The 17,365-nt window shown below is 38.8% G+C and overlaps 1 protein-coding gene across 1 annotated transcript in view; it reads left to right on the forward strand.

Moving 5' to 3' along the window:
* WDR17 (WD repeat domain 17) overlaps nucleotides 1-17,365 on the forward strand; it is a 70,455-nt gene that overhangs the window by 24,067 nt on the left and 29,023 nt on the right. The window contains exons 5-13 of the mRNA XM_054989996.1: nucleotides 2,053-2,304; nucleotides 2,990-3,112; nucleotides 5,436-5,623; nucleotides 6,377-6,545; nucleotides 7,499-7,590; nucleotides 9,691-9,773; nucleotides 12,888-12,974; nucleotides 15,119-15,283; nucleotides 17,053-17,255. Coding sequence (XP_054845971.1) covers nucleotides 2,053-2,304; nucleotides 2,990-3,112; nucleotides 5,436-5,623; nucleotides 6,377-6,545; nucleotides 7,499-7,590; nucleotides 9,691-9,773; nucleotides 12,888-12,974; nucleotides 15,119-15,283; nucleotides 17,053-17,255 — 1,362 coding nt within the window. The remainder of the gene's footprint in view (nucleotides 1-2,052; nucleotides 2,305-2,989; nucleotides 3,113-5,435; nucleotides 5,624-6,376; nucleotides 6,546-7,498; nucleotides 7,591-9,690; nucleotides 9,774-12,887; nucleotides 12,975-15,118; nucleotides 15,284-17,052; nucleotides 17,256-17,365) is intronic.

Consider the following 17,365-nt stretch of genomic DNA (forward strand, 5'->3'; position numbering starts at 1 on the left):
GGGCAGGCAGGAAGCCTCGAGTGAAAATGAAAGTGTTACAGGATGCAAAAGAAAGAGGGGGAATGCAACTGCCCAACTTGAGACTTTATTATGATGCAATCTGTCTGGTATGGTTGAAGGATTGGATCACGTTGAAAAATCGCAAACTGCTGGCCTTAGAGGGATACAAAAAATTATTTGGATGGCATGCATACCTATGGTATGATAAAGTAAAAGCAGATTCTATGTTTCTGCATCACTATATTCGGAGAAGCCTCTTCACAATTTGGAAGAAGTACAAAGAATATCTACAAGAAGGAATTCCCTCCTGGGTGGTTCCATATGAAGTAATAGATCCAAGAACGGTCGATAATGAACAACAGTGTTTAACGTATAAGGAGATAACTCAAATAGAATCCTTTAAAATAAGAATAAGAACGCAACAAGAGATATCTCCAAACTACGACTGGTTTCAATATAGACAAGTTAGAGATCTTTATTACTCAGACTGTGCGAAGGGAGGGATAAGGATGGAAGACTCAGAATTAGAGAAAGTAATTTTACAAGAAGACCAAAAGGAAATTTCTAAGGTTTACAAAGTGTTGTTAAAATGGCATACTGAAGATGAGACAGTCAAAGTGCAAATGGTGAAGTGGGCTATAAACTTTAACAAAGAAATAACAATGGAGGCGTGGGAATACTTGTGGAAACATACATTGAAAATCACGACATGTACCAATATTAAAGAGAATATTTACAAAATGATTTACCGTTGGTATCTGACGCCAAAGAAGATTGCGCTAGGGAACTCGAATATGTCTAATAAATGCTGGAAATGTAAAAAACATGAGGGATCAATGTATCATATGTGGTGGACTTGCGAGGTAGCTAGGCAGTACTGGGGGGAAATAATAAGAGTAATGAGTGAGATTTTACAATTTCAAGTTAACAAGAACCCAGAACTCCTGCTACTGAACTTGGGAATGGAAGACATCCCAGCACAACATAGGACATTGATATTCTATATGACGGCAGCAGCCAGACTTTTGTATGCGCAGAAGTGGAAAGTACAAGAAGTGCCAACTACTGAGGACTGGATTTACAAATTGCTGTACATGGCGGAGATGGACAAAATGACAAGAAAACTGAGAGACCTTGATCCAGGGCAGTTTAACACGGACTGGGGAAAGCTGAAACAATATTTGGTGAAAAAATGGGAGGTGGGAGGAGAACTGTGGCAGTTTGAAAATTATTGAGGTACACAGGAGGAGAGAAGTGACTATACCGAGGGGGTGGAGAGTTAATGGAAAAACTCTAAGCAACTTTATATGATTTTTAAGTATTATATTAAGTAACAATAGCGGTGATACTATGAGAATTAATGGGACAGAAATTAACTAATCTATATTTTTTTTGGAAAGATAACCGTATAATATAGAGTGAATATATACATACATACGTAAATTCAAAGATAGGTCTAATTGTTAGACTTATGGTATATGTATAGTTAAAGAACAACATATAGAACAGAAGCCTAAGTAAATGACAATAAGTGTGTATAATAAGTATGTGTATAGAAGTATTGGATTTGATGTATAAAGGGGGGCAAATTGTTTGTCCCATATTGAAGAGAATAGAAGGAGTAAGATAAAACACAGGTTATCAAAATGAATATTATTAGTAGTTTTAATGAAGAAGATAGATTAAGAGGATTTGATTTATATGACAATTTATATGACAATTTATATGTGAAAGGAAGTGGAAATAGTGCTTAGAAGAATCTGAAAGTATATTATAATAAACAAATAAAATAAATATGAAGGAGTAGAGGGAAAGTGGATAGGGGGTTGGAAAACTGTTGGAAGTCAATAAAAAGGGGGGGGAAAGGGAGGGGGTTAGAATTAGAAAAAATTAAAGAATGTGATTATAATTGTTATTATATGTTTCTAATCCAATAAAAATTCTTTAAAAAATGATGTTCATTCTTGGTATTAGAATCTAATATTACTCTTAAATTTCAGGAGGTACATTTAGTCTGCATTTAATGAGATGCTTCTTTTTTTACTTATCTAGGTTCTAAGAGTCAGAAACATGTTCTAAGGCCAGAATCTCTTGAAGGGACAGATGAAGAAGATCCTGTTACTGCCCTGGAATGGGACCCTCTATCAACAGATTATCTTCTTGTTGCGAATTTGCATAATGGGATCCGTCTAGTTGATTCTGAGTCTCTGTCCTGCATCACAGTCTTTAATTTTCCCAGTGCAGCAGCATCTGTGCAGTGCTTAGCGTGGGTTCCCAGTGCTCCTGGAATGTTTATCACTGGAGGTAAAATCTTTTTCACGTTGTGATATAAATGGTAAGATAACACACAGTGAAATCCATTTGCCAAATGAGATTTGTCTGTAGAAGAACATAGTTATGCAGGTAGCAGTTGGCTATTGTCCATGGCTTTGCTAACACAACTTCCATCTCTCTCACCCCCCAGCCCCACGCAATTTCTCAAGTGGTTTTAAGAAGGCAATTTAATTTTTGTAACAAGAGGGATAGACATAATAATTTGTGAGTGAGAGAGAGAGTGAGAGCGAGAGCAAGTGAGAGAAAGACAGAGACTCAGAGCTCATAAAGCCTGCAATCCTAAGAAGGCTTACATGGGAGTAAGCCCCATTGCATAAAATGGGACTTACTTCCAAGTAGACCTGATTAGGATTGCATTGTAAGGGGAGGAGGGTGTAGACTGAAGGCTGTCACACCTCCTTTAAATGGGAAATAGCTGTCTGATACAGTATTTGTCTTTCTAGTGGGTAGGTACATTTATGCTGCCATCTTCACTGTCACTTTTCCTCTTTGGAAATATTTGTGCTACAGGAATGCTTTGTGTTAATTTGTATTAGTGTTTTGACTCCGAAGACTGGTGTAGGCATACTATTTATTACTGTTGCAATTGCTAGTTTTTTTAGTTAATGAATTAAATCTTTTGTATATTAATCAGACAAATTCTTTTTTAATATAGATTCTCAAGTTGGTGTGTTACGTATTTGGAATGTGTCTCGAACAACACCGCTAGATAATTTTAAATTGAAGAAAACAGGCTTCCATGGGCTACATGTTCTTAGTTCTCCTCCAAAGAAAAAATGTAATTATTCATTTTTGTTATTTTTCTAGACATAGATTCAAAATAATTTTTAAAATGTGCTAAATAGACGTACCTAATTGCATCTGCATTTGTAAGACTCTTAAAATGAGAGCCATTGTGGTATAGTGGTTAGAGTATTGGGCTAGGAACTGGAAGACCCGGGTTCTGAATCCTCACTCTGCCGTGGAAGCTTACTGGGTAACTCTGGGGCCAGTCACTCACTCTCGACATAACCTACCTCACTGGTTTGTCATAAGGATGAAATGGAGGAGAGGGGAACAATGCCACTTTAGGTCCTCATTGGAGAGACAGGTGGGGCGTAAATGAAATAGCATTTTAGTTCAATATGCATCAATTAATGACTGTATGATTCTTAAAGAATCACAAGAAAACATCTTTAGGAATCATAGGAATTGTTTTGTAGCTTCTTTAGCATATAATATCAATTGGTATCTTATAATACAAACTAAATCTCAGTAAGAAATGTCATGGATCTTAAATACATCTTGGTAAAGAAAGCATGCAGTCTAACCTCGCAACTAATTTTAAACATTCATCTATCCTTGAATGCATTAACAGATTCCCCCTTTTTCTTCTTCCGCCTTTTCTCCCTCCCACCCATCCATTCCGTCTTCAGTGTTTCCTTATCCTTAACTGCCACAGCATCTTTCCCATGCTAGGAAGGTGGCAGCATCTCCTGGCTATCTGTGGTTGGAAGAGAACCTGTGATGGCACTTACAGCAACTGTGCTTTCCAACTAGGTCTCCTCTAGAACAGTAGTTGTGCTGTTCCTGTACTACTACTTCTTGACTGAAAGAGTTTGGAAAGGCAATAAAACCCCCATTTTTTCCAAACCACAAAAGAACATTGTGGCAACGGAGAAGAGGTGCTATCAGTTTACTTCTCCCTCCAAAGTAATTCTTATTCACCATAAGTTAGAAGAAAAGTTAATGATGCTTATGGTATAGTTTGAACAGTGATCCCCAACATGGTACCCATGGTCACCATCTCCTCCCCGGTGGGTTTCCAGGTGCCCATTTGCTTCTTCCCCAAAGCATCTCCTGCCCAAAGCTAAGAGCCAGTCATAACTTTCTTCCACCTCTTTGGAGCCAGAGGACCCCAAAATAACTGGCTTCATAGTAGGAGAGTGCTTGGCTTGCAGCTTCCCAACATAGCCCCAATACCCTGTGGCAACTATTTTCTGACTTGCCCTGTCCCTCCACAGCAGCCATTTTATGGTAGTGCCCATTCCCTCTTACCAAAATTTTAAAAGTGCCCAAAGCCTCAACAAGACTGAGTACCTCTGGTTTAGAAGAAATAGAAGCTACTTTTATAAGTATATAGTTCTGTCACTCTTGGGTGAATGAAAAGGGAAAGTTACTTTTATTAACAATCACTAATACACTTCCTTTTTTGTTATTTTGCTTTGAAGACCTTTGTTATACATTACATTGAGTAGTGTGGTGATCGCAAGTATGCTGCTCAAGATAATGGCCTACCACAGAATTTCTTTCCCTTCTGTTTCAAGATTGTATACTTCCTAACAGAATGTTCATTGTACTACAATACTATTTCAGTTTGTTGCTTACATCTTTGGAGCTGCTAATGATTCTTCTCTCCTAATTAATCCCACTGGTCAGCCCTTGCATCATTTAACATCTTGTGTACTTTGTCAACATTATTATGGAAGTCAACCTTTGTTTCCAAGATCATTAATATTTGAATCATTGGGTTGAATATCTGTTTCGGCCTGTTATGTGCCATGTGCTTTATTGTTGCTTGTTTTCTCATGTGCTTTTGTTTCTGTCCATAGCATGTCTATAATGTGAACTGTTTTTTAAATGTAGTTGTTGATCTTAAGCACAGAAACAAGTTTTGTTACAGTTGGTGGGACTTGCAAAAATTGACTTAGAATCAACTACCTAGATCAGTATGTGCTTCATTACTAGCTATTTTTTCATTTTTTTCTCATTTAAATTAAATGTGTAGAATTCCTAAATAAAAAGCACAGTTGAAAAGTTTAGAGATACTATATATATGTCTTGCTTTTTCAAGACTTAGGGCTGGATCTAATGATTTTTTTCCATTGTTAAGAGTTTTATAGAAAGATGGCCAATGTTTTGTGATCCACTGGAACAATCTATCTCATGATAATGTGCAACCTTTTGTTTTCCAAATTATCATTCTTGATATATAGTGCAAGATGCAAAATTCATTACACTAAAAACCTTTTACCTGCTAATAGCATGTGGACAATAATATTATTTGTGGTAAATATAGGAGATTTTAAAAGTATGCTAATATGTTTTATCTTTTAATTCAGCATTCTCTTCACAGTCTCCTAATAAAAATCATTACATGTCATCTACAAGTGAGGCTGTCCCACCTCCGACTCTAACCCAAAACCAAGCCTTTTCTCTCCCTCCTGGCCACGCTGTCTGCTGTTTCATGGATGGTGGAGTTGGGCTTTATGACATGGGAGCCAAGAAGTGGGATTTTCTTAGAGATTTGGTATGTTTGTTTTCATTTCTGATCTCTTCACTAAGTGTCAGTTCAGACATTCATAATCTTCAGGGGTTGCCTCCTGATTATCCCTTGGGATATACTGACACAAATAATGTAATATATGATTCAAACCCTTCAGAGAGCCAGCTGCAGTTTCTATGATCCAAGGTAACACAGATTTGAGTTACTGCAATCATTATATTATTTCTTGATAACAATGGCTATATCCAGGGCTTTTTTTCAGCTGGAACGTGGGGGAACGGAGTTCCAGAACCTTTTGAAAATGGTCACATGGCTGGTGGCCCCGCCTCCTGATCTCCAGACAGAGGGGAGTTTAGATTGCCCTCCGCATCACCGAGCGGCACAGAGGGCAATCTAAACTCCCCTCTGTCTGGAGATTGGGGAGGGGCCACCAGCCATGTGACCATTTTCTCCGAGGGCAACCCCCTGAGTTCCACCCCCCCTTTTCCCAGAAGAAAGCCCTGGCTATATCTATATATTGCCTGGATCATACACATTATGTTATCTGCCCAAAAGCATCAGTGGGAACACAAGGGGAACACCACATGGAGAAGACTTGGAATGCCTGAAATCTCCTAACAGGATTAATTAGTTGTAACCTTAATATATATATTTTATAGTTGCTGTAGTGTTTCAAAAAACAAAAGATTTAAAAAACTATGGTAGATGTGTCATCAGATATAATCATCCCTTGAATTAATGTAAGGTGTTTAATGAGGCTTACCTCTGTTGTTCTAGGGACATGTTGAAACCATCTTTGACTGTAAATTCAAACCTGATAACCCTGACCTCCTAGCTACTGCATCCTTCGATGGGACAATAAAAGTGTGGGATATAAACACTTTAACAGCCGTCTATACCTCTCCTGGTAATGAAGGAGTCATATATTCCCTTTCATGGGCTCCAGGTGAGAATATTTTACATTAATAATTCCATAGTAATTTCTGCATATAAAAGATGACAGTGATAACGGATTATAGATTTTCTGTTGTTCAGAATTGTAAATCACCATTTGATGTGTATATGGTGATTCTGCACGAGCACATAATTCAGCTTTTGATTTTTTTAAAAAGCATGTTTCTAACCATTAAGTTTGTAATAAATGAAATCCAAGGGGCTGCTGAATTAGATTTATTTTCCTGTTATCCCATAGAATAATAATAATAATGTACAGCAAGTGAATATTTGTAATAAATGATATAAGAGAATTAATATCAATGTGCTTAATTTGTCTGATTCGTACAGGTTGCTCCAGTTTTGGTTTGTGTAGAGTTTGGCTCTAAATAAATATTTGCAGTCTATTTATTTATTTGTTTGTTTATAAACACAAAGCATTGTGTATAACTTGAATGAAAATGCCAAATAACAGCACTTTGACTGCTGTTGGCTTAAAGTTGGGCCACCCTGTAAGGACAAAAATAAGTCTTCGACAGATAATAACATACAACCAATGTTGTCATGAAATGAGATAGAACAGACGTCTTGTTATTTCATCATGAACAAGAGACAATGAATGTGCTTAGTACATTTTGTGAAGGGTGGTAGAGAGAACTGGAAACCTTAACTTGCTTGCTGGCATTAAGGCAGGAGCTGAAACTGAGTAATTGGCAAGCAGAAGAGCAAGATGTTCCCCACTTTTTAAATCTGCCTTGAAAACAATCAGAACATCGAGGGAGTCTTCTGGACGAAATGTAGAACAGGGTCTGTGCGTGCGTGCGGGGGGTGGGTGGGTGTTCGGTTCTAGAAAGTCTATCAAACATGTTACTACCATTTCACAGCCTTTGGGACAGCAAAGGATGTACATGTACATAATTCGTTTGCTACCTCTCTTTTCCTAATTTAACAAATGCTTTCCTATAGGAGACTTGAACTGCATAGCTGGTGGAACTTCCAGAAATGGAGGCTTCATCTGGGATGTGTTAAGGGGCAAAATGATAACACGTTTCAGTGAGGTACGATGAGTTCATTTTGTGTTGGCTCTTATAAATAAGATTCTAGCTCCAGTGAACTGTTGTTTGGGGAAACGTCCAATCAGTGTGTTTACTGGTGACCTGGTCCCCCAAAGAGCAGTAAATAGTACAGTAGTATGGACCACAATCGTACAGTAAAAACTAGGGGGGACCAAAATAGGATACATTTTGTGAAAACTTCTGTCAGCTGTAAAAAGCAACCTATCTCTTTGTGGTGGCTATTCTGTCACCCTTTTTGTATTGTGGCGCAGCATGCATGAGATGGAGAATGAGGAAGAGACTTCTGAGGTAACTGCTCTCTGGACTTATGGCTGTCCAAATCTCAGCCTTTGGCTTTTTGGTGTAGTGGTTAAGAGTGGCAGAGCTGGGTTTGATTCCCCACTCCTCCGCTTGAAGCCAGCTGGGTGACCTTGGGTCAGTCACAGCTTGTCAGAGCTCTCTCAGCCCCACCCACCTCACAGGGTGATTGTTGTGGGGATAATAACATATTCTGTAAACTGCTCTGAGTGGACGTTAAGTGAAGGGCAGTATATAAATTGAATATTGTTATTTATTTATTTATTTATTTATTTATTTATTTATTTATTTATTTATTTATTTATTTATTTGAATTGCCCTCAGCCATCCACAGACAGTAAAATGGGGAGACACTGGGTGGTAGTATGTAAGTTTTATGTTCCCTAAAGAGTTCTTATTTGTGACAATAAAAGAATAGTGTGGTACTTAATTGTGAGGTAAGTATACACCTCCTTTTCACTGCTATTTTGATTTGACAGACACAGATGGAACAACAAAAATTTATTTACAGGAAAGAAGGTGCATAAAAAGTTAAAGGTTTTGCATCGAATAATTAAAATAGAATGTACAACACAAAGGCAGCAAAACTGTCGAGGTGATAAAAGGGTTTTGCATGTGTTTGTGTGTGAGAGAGAGAGATTGCACACACACTTTCCAAGGCTCTCCTTTCATGCTGAAAATGTTAACTGGAAAACATTCAATACAGCTGTACTAAAAAAAGTTTTCCACTTAGGCTGTGGTTTACTGCACTATGAATTTCCCATACATACCATTATAAAGAGTAAGATCTATAAAGTAAGATAGTCCAAGTCTGAGATTTAGAGGAGTTCAAGTACAGTTTCTGTATTTACTCATTTTTTTTTCTTAAGCTTTCATTTCAGAAGGTGTTATTTTAGAATTTCTAGATTCTTAAACCACCTTGTTCAAAAACCTGTACTAACACAACATGTTCAAAATCTCTTTGAAAACCACAGTTCAAAATTTGTGAGCCCCTTTATTAGCAGGAAGGAATGAGCCAAAATGAGCCTAACACACTAGTGCTGGAAGAACTCCACTGCTTCTCTATAGTTTCTAGGTACAATAGAAAGCCTCTCCTGGTGAGCAGAGGCAGGCCAGAGCATGCCGCACACAGGCTCCATGGGCCTGATAATGTTACTTTCAGTTTAAACCGGAAGCTATGATGTTTCAGCAGGGCCAGTTCTCTAAGAAGTGGCCCCAAATGTCTGCACTCCCCGGTGGCCAGGTAAGGAACAGTGGAAGTGGAGGCTGGGGGTGGGGAATCTACTGCCATGATCAGGGACGTGGCAGCTCTGTGTTGTGGAAAGAAGGGGTATTTATGCACACCAAATTTGACAGCTGGTAGAAACGCAGATGAATTGTGCTAGCAAAAAGTAAATGTCACAGAATAGTATACAAAAGGAGAAAAGCCCCGTGGTGCAAAGTGGTAAGCTGCAGTACTGCAGTCCAAGCTCTGCTCTCGACCTGAGTTTGATCCTGGCGGAAGCTGGGTTCAGTTAGCCAGCTCAAGGTTGACTCAGCCTTCCATCCTTCTGAGGTCAGTAAAATGAGTACCCAGTTTCCTCGGAGTAAAGTGTAGATGACTGGGGAAAGCAATGGCAAACCACCCCGTAACAAAAAGTCTGCCAAGAAAGCGTCATGATGCGATGTCCCCCCCATGGGTCAGTAATGACTCGGTGCTTGCACAGGGGACTACCTTTACCTAGTATAGAAAAGAAAAAAGAGGTGAATTATTTCTTATTGATAGGTGTTTTGCCTTTTTTGAAGCATGGAAAGAGTGGCATCTTCTGCATCGCATGGAGTCATAAAGATTCTAAAAGGATTGCAACCTGCAGTGGTGATGGATTCTGGTGAGTCTTTATTGAAGGCGATCTTTACTGTAATTTTCATAGAAGTATTTCTTTATTATTTGAGAGTCCAGTAGCACCTTTAAAACTAACCAACTTTATTGCAGCATAAGCTTTTGAGAACCACAGCTGTCTTCGTCAGATGTATTGTCAGATGCATCTGAGGAAGAGAGCTGTGGTTCTTGAAAGCTTATGCTACAATCAAGGTGATTAGTCTTAAAGATGCTACTGGGCTCTTTACTATTTTGCAACTACAGACTAACACGGCTAACACCTGTGGATTTGTTCTTTGATTATCTGGGAAAAATTGATTTGATCATAGGTACTGACAAAGCGTTACATATTCCAGTAAATAACAGGGAGAATGACTTAATTGCATCCCATGGTTTATTTTTTTAAAAATCTCATTAAGGTTGGAAGACCTCATTCTGAATTGCCTTTCTGTGCTTAGACAGGACAAGATGATTCATGTTTCAGAAGGCCGAGATGTAGTGTGTACTCCCCCGAGGAATGCTGCTTCAGACATGACATTTTTGCTACACAAATAGTGGCTCTATGTAGGGAAAAAACATGCAATCCAAGTGAAGGTTATTGTGTGTGATATGCTGTGGAACAGAGACTGGCTGCGTCTTCTGCATGGAAAATAGATATGAATGATTGTTACAGATGTATGACTGGGATACATGCATGCTTTTCAGGGAAAGAGTTTTACACCTGAATGACAGCCTTTAAGATTGAGTAGTAAGGAAATCTTTTTGGAGGAAAAAAGACTTTTAGGAAGGATTAATAGGGGCAAAGAAAGCATAAGATAAAATAATGTCTCCAAATTCATATCAAATCTAAGAGCAAATTGGTCCTAGTAAAATTGCCAGCTATCAGTAGCAAAGTGAAAATGATCAATACTTCGTATTGTGCGGGTGCATTCTGAACATTTCTTTGATTCTGAACTTTATAGCCTACGTAATGGTCTGATTATTATTCCTTAGACCATTACGGAACAGCTAATAGAAATGCCAAAGTGTGGCTGGTTTCTGTTGTCTCTTTTTCTTAGCTTCCAAGGGGAAATCTGGAATATCATTTTAGGAAAAAATATGAGTGTTTTGCAGTATCCTTGGTGGAGAATGACTATATTGCCAGAGAAAGCAAAAGGGATTAACCGAAAGGTGCAATGAGAATATAATTTTAATAAATCCCTGAAAGTTATGCAGTGTGTTTTGTGCCTGTATAGTTCTTCCTCTGTAAAAGGGTGCATGGAAGACAATCTAAGACGGTCCAGAAAATAAAACTTAACTGATATAAACTATACACATTAACATTCTTTATTATAATACTTCTATAGTAATATGTAGTAATGGGTGGCATAGCTTAGCAGTAGTACATAACATGCATACAGAATGTCGTAGGTTCAGTTCCTGGCATCTCCAGTTTGGATGAATCTTGCTGGTGCCTTGGGGAGCAACTGCTAGTCAGAGTAGACAATATGGACCAACAGTCTGACAAAGTACAAGGAAGCATCAGACATTCATATGTGTATACAGTCACACGTACATGATATTTTTGTATTGTATTTGAACATAAATGGTGTGTACTGTATATGGTAATTCTCAGCTGGCCAAACTATAGATACTTAAAATATATAGAATGCAGCCATGAAAACACAAGATAGATATTTCTACAAACCTGAAAAAATTGCCCTGGGTTTGCAAAAAAATTCTGAAATCTTAACAAAATATATTGGGCATTTAAAAACTGTAAATAATAGAAGTGGCACTTGTAGCTTTAAGAAACAAATTCTATCAGTGGCTGTTGCTAGGCAACTGCCAGGCTTCAGGCCTGGGTTTATGACATTAAAAGGTGAGGGGACTTGGCCTTTTCCATAATTTTTTGGCCTTTGAGGGGACAGGCTAGGTAATCACTGGGTGACTTGTTACCGTTTGTTCAGATTGCATTTACTTACCTAAGACTAGCTGCTTGCTGCATTTTATCTGCAGCCCCCACCACCCAAAAAACCCCAGTGTGATGTACTGCTTAGAGTTTCAGACTAATATATGGGAGACCCAGCTTCAAATTCCCATTCTGCTGTGGCAGCTCACGGTAACCTTGGGCCAGTCACATACTCTCAACCAAATTTACCCCATAAGGTTACTGTGAAGATTAAATTGAGAAGAGGAGAATGATATAAGCTGAATTAGGTCTCCGTTGTGGAGAAAGGTGGGATGTAAGTGAAGTAAATAAATAATAAATATAGCTGAGGATGAGAAGCAGGTAAAAGGTAGGATGTTTGGTGGGTGGGAAGGAGAGAAGGAAATAGGGGAAAATATGAGGGTTGCCAGGAAGAGGAAGAGAGGAAACAGTGGGAAGAGGGATATAGGGAAAGTGACGTGACCTCTGCAAATCTTTGTTAGTTCCCCACTGTTCAACTGGGCCTGGCCCAGTAGACAGCACTGTGCAACTGGCCATAGTTCCCCCAGATTAAGGCTGCTGGGGGGGGGGGGTAGACAGCCCAGGCAAATGTCTGTGCATATGCGCTGCATGATGACTTTGCTACTGGTTACATCAAAAGTGATGGCATCGCACGAGGGCCAATTCTTTAAGAATCTGCCCAAAACATCCAGAAGTGTCTTCATTGCACAGGGCCCAGGATCACACGCATACTGTGTTTGCGTGAAGACAACAAAGGGTTAGTGCGTGCATGCCACCCCATTCCTCTCCCAGCAGTTGCTAAGGTAGATCTGGCATCCCTAAATATAATCCGTTTCTGGGCTTGAATCTAAACATTTCCATCGGCACGCACAGAAATATAGTGAAAATATTAATGATGCATGGCTCTTACCAGTTGATTAGACTTTTTCTTGGATTTTAATACACCTGTAGTCCCCCAAATGAAGAATCAGCCATGCAAGCTTGAAATGTATAACTGCAGGGAATTATTAAATTTATTACATCTTTGGGCTGATTCCTTTTGCTTTCTGTTGTTGATGGTGTGCCACCCCTTTCCCATTCTTCCCTATTTTCCAGAAAGCTGCTGCTCTTAAAATAAATGAAATTACTAAATACTTGTAGTCTAAAATGATTTGAGAACTTCTGGCTTATGTTTCCATATTGCAATTTATTCAGTATTATTCGGACCATTGATGGCAAAATTCTCCATAAGTACAAACATCCAGCTGCAGTTTTTGGCTGTGATTGGAGTCAGAATAACAAGTGAGTAACAATTCTATATACTTCTTATACAGTTTACCACAGAAAATCTCAAATAATAAAGTGTAAGGAAACCTTGTTTTAAAATTAATATAGTATAACATGATCATTTGATGTAATCTGCTTTAGTAAAACTGAGGTAACTTAAAAGGGACAATTTGTTCAGGTTTATGCATGCTTGGAGATGGTATAATTACATCCCTGAATGGCTTAAAGAGTATTGAGAGACTAATACAGCTTAGGAAACTTTGTTTAATGACTGGCATTCATCTGAATTTTTATCCATATTCATTTTTATGTTATCACAATGTGATCACAATGGCAGTGGAGAGGTGAGAATGGTATTTTGAAAAAATTGACTGAACCCGAGAATCTTATTGAAATCTCAGCTAATTGGTCAAAATGATACTTCTAAGCCATTTAATGATCTGCAAACCAATTGAATCTCTACTCCAGGATGGTCTGTCAGTACTTTCCAAAACGTAACGTCATATTTTGTACTCTAAGCTATTGGTGTGTCAGTCATGCCAAGTATCTTTACTTGTATGGGCCTCCTCAGAGGTTTTCCACATTTCCATTGTTATTAGAACAAACCAGGGCTTTTTTCCAGCAGGAACGTGGTGGAACGGAGTTCTGGCACCTCTTGAAAATGGTCACATGGCTGGTGGCCCCGCCCCCTGATCTCCAGACAGAGGAGAGTGCCCTCCACACCGCTCAGCAGCATGGAGGGCAATCTAAACTCCCCTCTGTCTGGAGATTGGGGCGGGGCCACCGGCCATGTGACCATTTTCACCAAGGGCGATTTAAACTTTAAAAAACTCCCCCCTTGTTCCAGCTGACCCAAAGTGCCATCAGTGTGCGATCCTAAGTTCCACCACCTCTTTTTCCAGAAAAAAAATCCTGGAACAAACTATGTTAAAAACAAATCTAAAATAGATTTGAATGCCAGTCCATTCATGTGGAGTGTGAATTGGGAGTTGTTTCCCTGTTAATTTGAATAACATACTATAGATTTTCCCTGGTTCTGGTATGTGTTGAGTAGGGTCCTTATTAAAACAAATAACCTTGCATATGCTTGATTAGTTCATTTACATGCATTATAAATTATAATTTTAATAATTTACTTTTTTCTGAGTAGATTTAGATCCAAAAATTGGGCAAACTGGTTTATTGCCAAACATATGTAATGCCTCCAGTGCACTGAAGACATTTGCAAGCAAAGTGTGTTCTTAGAGAATCACTGGAAATGAGTTGCTAGGAATATGTGCTGTAACTAAAGCCTTTAAAAGGTATTCCTACTCCAGACATTATTTCAGAAATAATAGAGATGGTCTAAAGGTAAAGGTTTCCCCTGTGCAAGCACCGAGTCATTACTGACCCATGGGGACATCGCATCACGACGTTTTCTTGGCAGACTTTTTACGGGGTGGTTTGCCATTGCCTTCCCCAGTCATCTACACTTTACTCCAAGGAAACTGGGTACTTATCATAAAAAACAATTTATAATCATATGTTGCTAAAACAATAAAGTAATGAGAATTGATGTATCAGTGCACTCTGTTGATAAATACTGTAGCTCTTCCTCTCCGCTGCCACAGAGAGCAGGAATTGTAACATACAGAGCAGGGAGCAGGACTGTGGTTCAGTGGAAAGAACATCTGCTTTGCATGCAGAAGGTCCCAGACTCAGCCCCTTGTATCTTAGTTAACGGGTCAAGTAGTAGATGATGTGAAAGATCTCCACCTCAGACATTGGAGAGCTGTTGCCACTCAGCGTGGACAGCACTGACCCTTATTGACCCCATGGTATGACTCAGTATGAGGCAGCTTTTAGTGTTCATCTGTTCAGAGGAGGAAGTGATCTCTTGTACTTGTGCAAATGATTTGATTGACAGGGATGACGAGGATAAAAAATTCTGTACAGTAGTTCAGCATTTTCTCCATATATCTGAGCTGTTAATTGTTAGCACTGACTTCTACAAGTAATAGTAATAGGAATTTAGCTGTATCTCTGAGATAATAATTGCTGCCATTAGATGTTTGGAATGTAAAATCAATGCAAGGGAGCTTTAAAAATCTACTAGTTTTAACATTGTAAAAGGTCTAGTGACTCGTTCAGCTGTTGATCATGCTGTTCTCCTTTCACAGAGACATGATAGCCACTGGATGTGAAGATAAAAATGTACGTGTCTATTACCTAGCAACCAGCTCTGATCAGCCACTGAAAGTGTTCAGTGGGCATACTGCAAAAGTATTTCATGTACGATGGTCTCCTTTGAGGGAAGGAATCCTCTGCAGTGGTTCAGATGATGGGTGAGCATGGCTGGGATAAAAGCAATATTGGGTCTGTGATATGCCATCGAGTTGCTTCCAACTTATGACAACACTATGAATGAAAGGCTTCCAGAATGTCCTATCATTAACAGCTTTTCTCAGATCTAGAGATGACCAGAACAAAGAAACACCGTGGCTGACTTACTATCACAATCTTTAAAAACACACTAAAGCCAGAATCTACTAGCAAACGTGCTTGTAAACTTCAAGTTTCAATGTGCAAATACCAGCTTTAAAGAGACAATGCCTCCTTATCAAACAGTAATCTATACAATAAAGAATTTATGTGGTACAATCCAGAGTAGAAATTTATCAATATGCAGTCAGTAGTTCATAAGCAATCATATATACAAAATTTTCATATCGTCAGTAACCGCAACGGGTTTGCTAGTGAGAAATATCCCATTTGCATTATCCCTTCTTCATGGCAGTTACCAAGAACCATAAGTTAGAAATCTTCACATATTACTCTCCATGCACAGTGGCCATTCATTCATGCACTTTAAAAACTATGAAATGTATGATGCTATTAACTGGCTGATGTAGACGTTTTTGCCTTCTGTTATTTACTGATTCTGTATAAACAAGTTGTTTGATAGTAGATTCTGGCTTTACTGTGTCTTTAAAGATTGTGATAGCAAGTTGGTCACGGTGTTTCTTTGTTCTGGTGATCTCTTTCCGTGGCTCTCTCTTTCCCTTGGTTAGATCTAGAGATGGGCACGAACCAAAATGCAAACCAAACTTCGTGACGAACCAGTCCAGTTCGTGGTTCGTGAACGGCAGTTTGTCAGAGCCCTTTTCTGATGAACCACCACGAACTTTAGGCTAGTTCATTTGGTTCATTTTTTGGTTCGTCACTGCAGACAGCCTGGCGCCGATCAGTTTCCTAGGCAACGGGATGAACTTCCTGCAGACCTTCTGCTGACCCGGAAGTAGCCTTCTGCTGGCTTGAAAGTGACCTTCTGTTGACCCGGAAGTGATGATTTGCTGCCCTGGATGTGATGTTTTCATGAACCAAATGAACCGGTTCATGAACTGGGGCAGGTTCATGAAAGTTCGTAGTTCGTGAAATGTGACGAACCACGAACTACACGGTTTGGTTTTTTTTCTTGTTTGTGCCCATCTCTACTCAGATCTTGCAAACTGGATGCTGTAGCTTCCTTTATTGAGTCAAGCCATCTCATTTTGGGTCTTCCTCTTTCCTTATTGTCTTCCACCTTTCTTAGCATTATTGTTTTTTCCAATGAGACTTACAAAAAACCACTGGTTTTGCTCCATAACTAGTGTCATCAAAAAGAGATTTATTAATTGCTGCTTTTTCTGAGTTGTCAAATACAACCCTTATCCTAAGAATTTTCTCAGCCAAATGAAACTATATTTTCCACACAGTGTGGAAATTGTGCATGCAATTGTGGTATTTGTATTTAATGGACAGTAGGAGAAAAAATAGTAATTTACACCACATGTTTCAATGGAATGATGACGTTAACACATTCTCCAAAATGAGTTAGAAATCTTTGTAAACAAAGATGCTTCATGAGTGCATTAATGCTCCTTCAGCTGTAACTATAAAGATCCACTACTAGGGCAAGTGGCCATAGTTATGTGAAGTTAGTTCCCATTACTCCCATTATAATTCATAATGTATTTAACACTGCTCATCCCATAACAGTGTCACATGCTGTTCTTCTCATGACCTGAACTTGAACCACATGTTATTGATAAAATATTTTGCTTCTTACTTGCAGTACTGTTCGAATATGGGATTATACTCAAGATGCTTGTATAAATGTTCTTAGTGGACATACAGCACCAGTACGGGGATTGCTGTGGAATACAGAAATACCTTATTTGTTGATATCAGGCAGCTGGGATTATACCATAAAAGTATGGGACACAAGGGATGGAACTTGTCTGGACACAGTGTATGACCACGGTGCAGATGTCTATGGTAAAAGGTTTAAGGGTTTTTTTAAACGTATGTTCAACTACAAATATAGATCTTGTTTACTAAAATTTTCTTAAAACTATGTTGTTGATTTGACTAAAATTGTTCTTCTT

Source organism: Eublepharis macularius, chromosome 10 (assembly GCF_028583425.1).
Source record: "Eublepharis macularius isolate TG4126 chromosome 10, MPM_Emac_v1.0, whole genome shotgun sequence".
NCBI classification, from domain to species: Eukaryota; Metazoa; Chordata; class Lepidosauria; order Squamata; family Eublepharidae; genus Eublepharis; species Eublepharis macularius.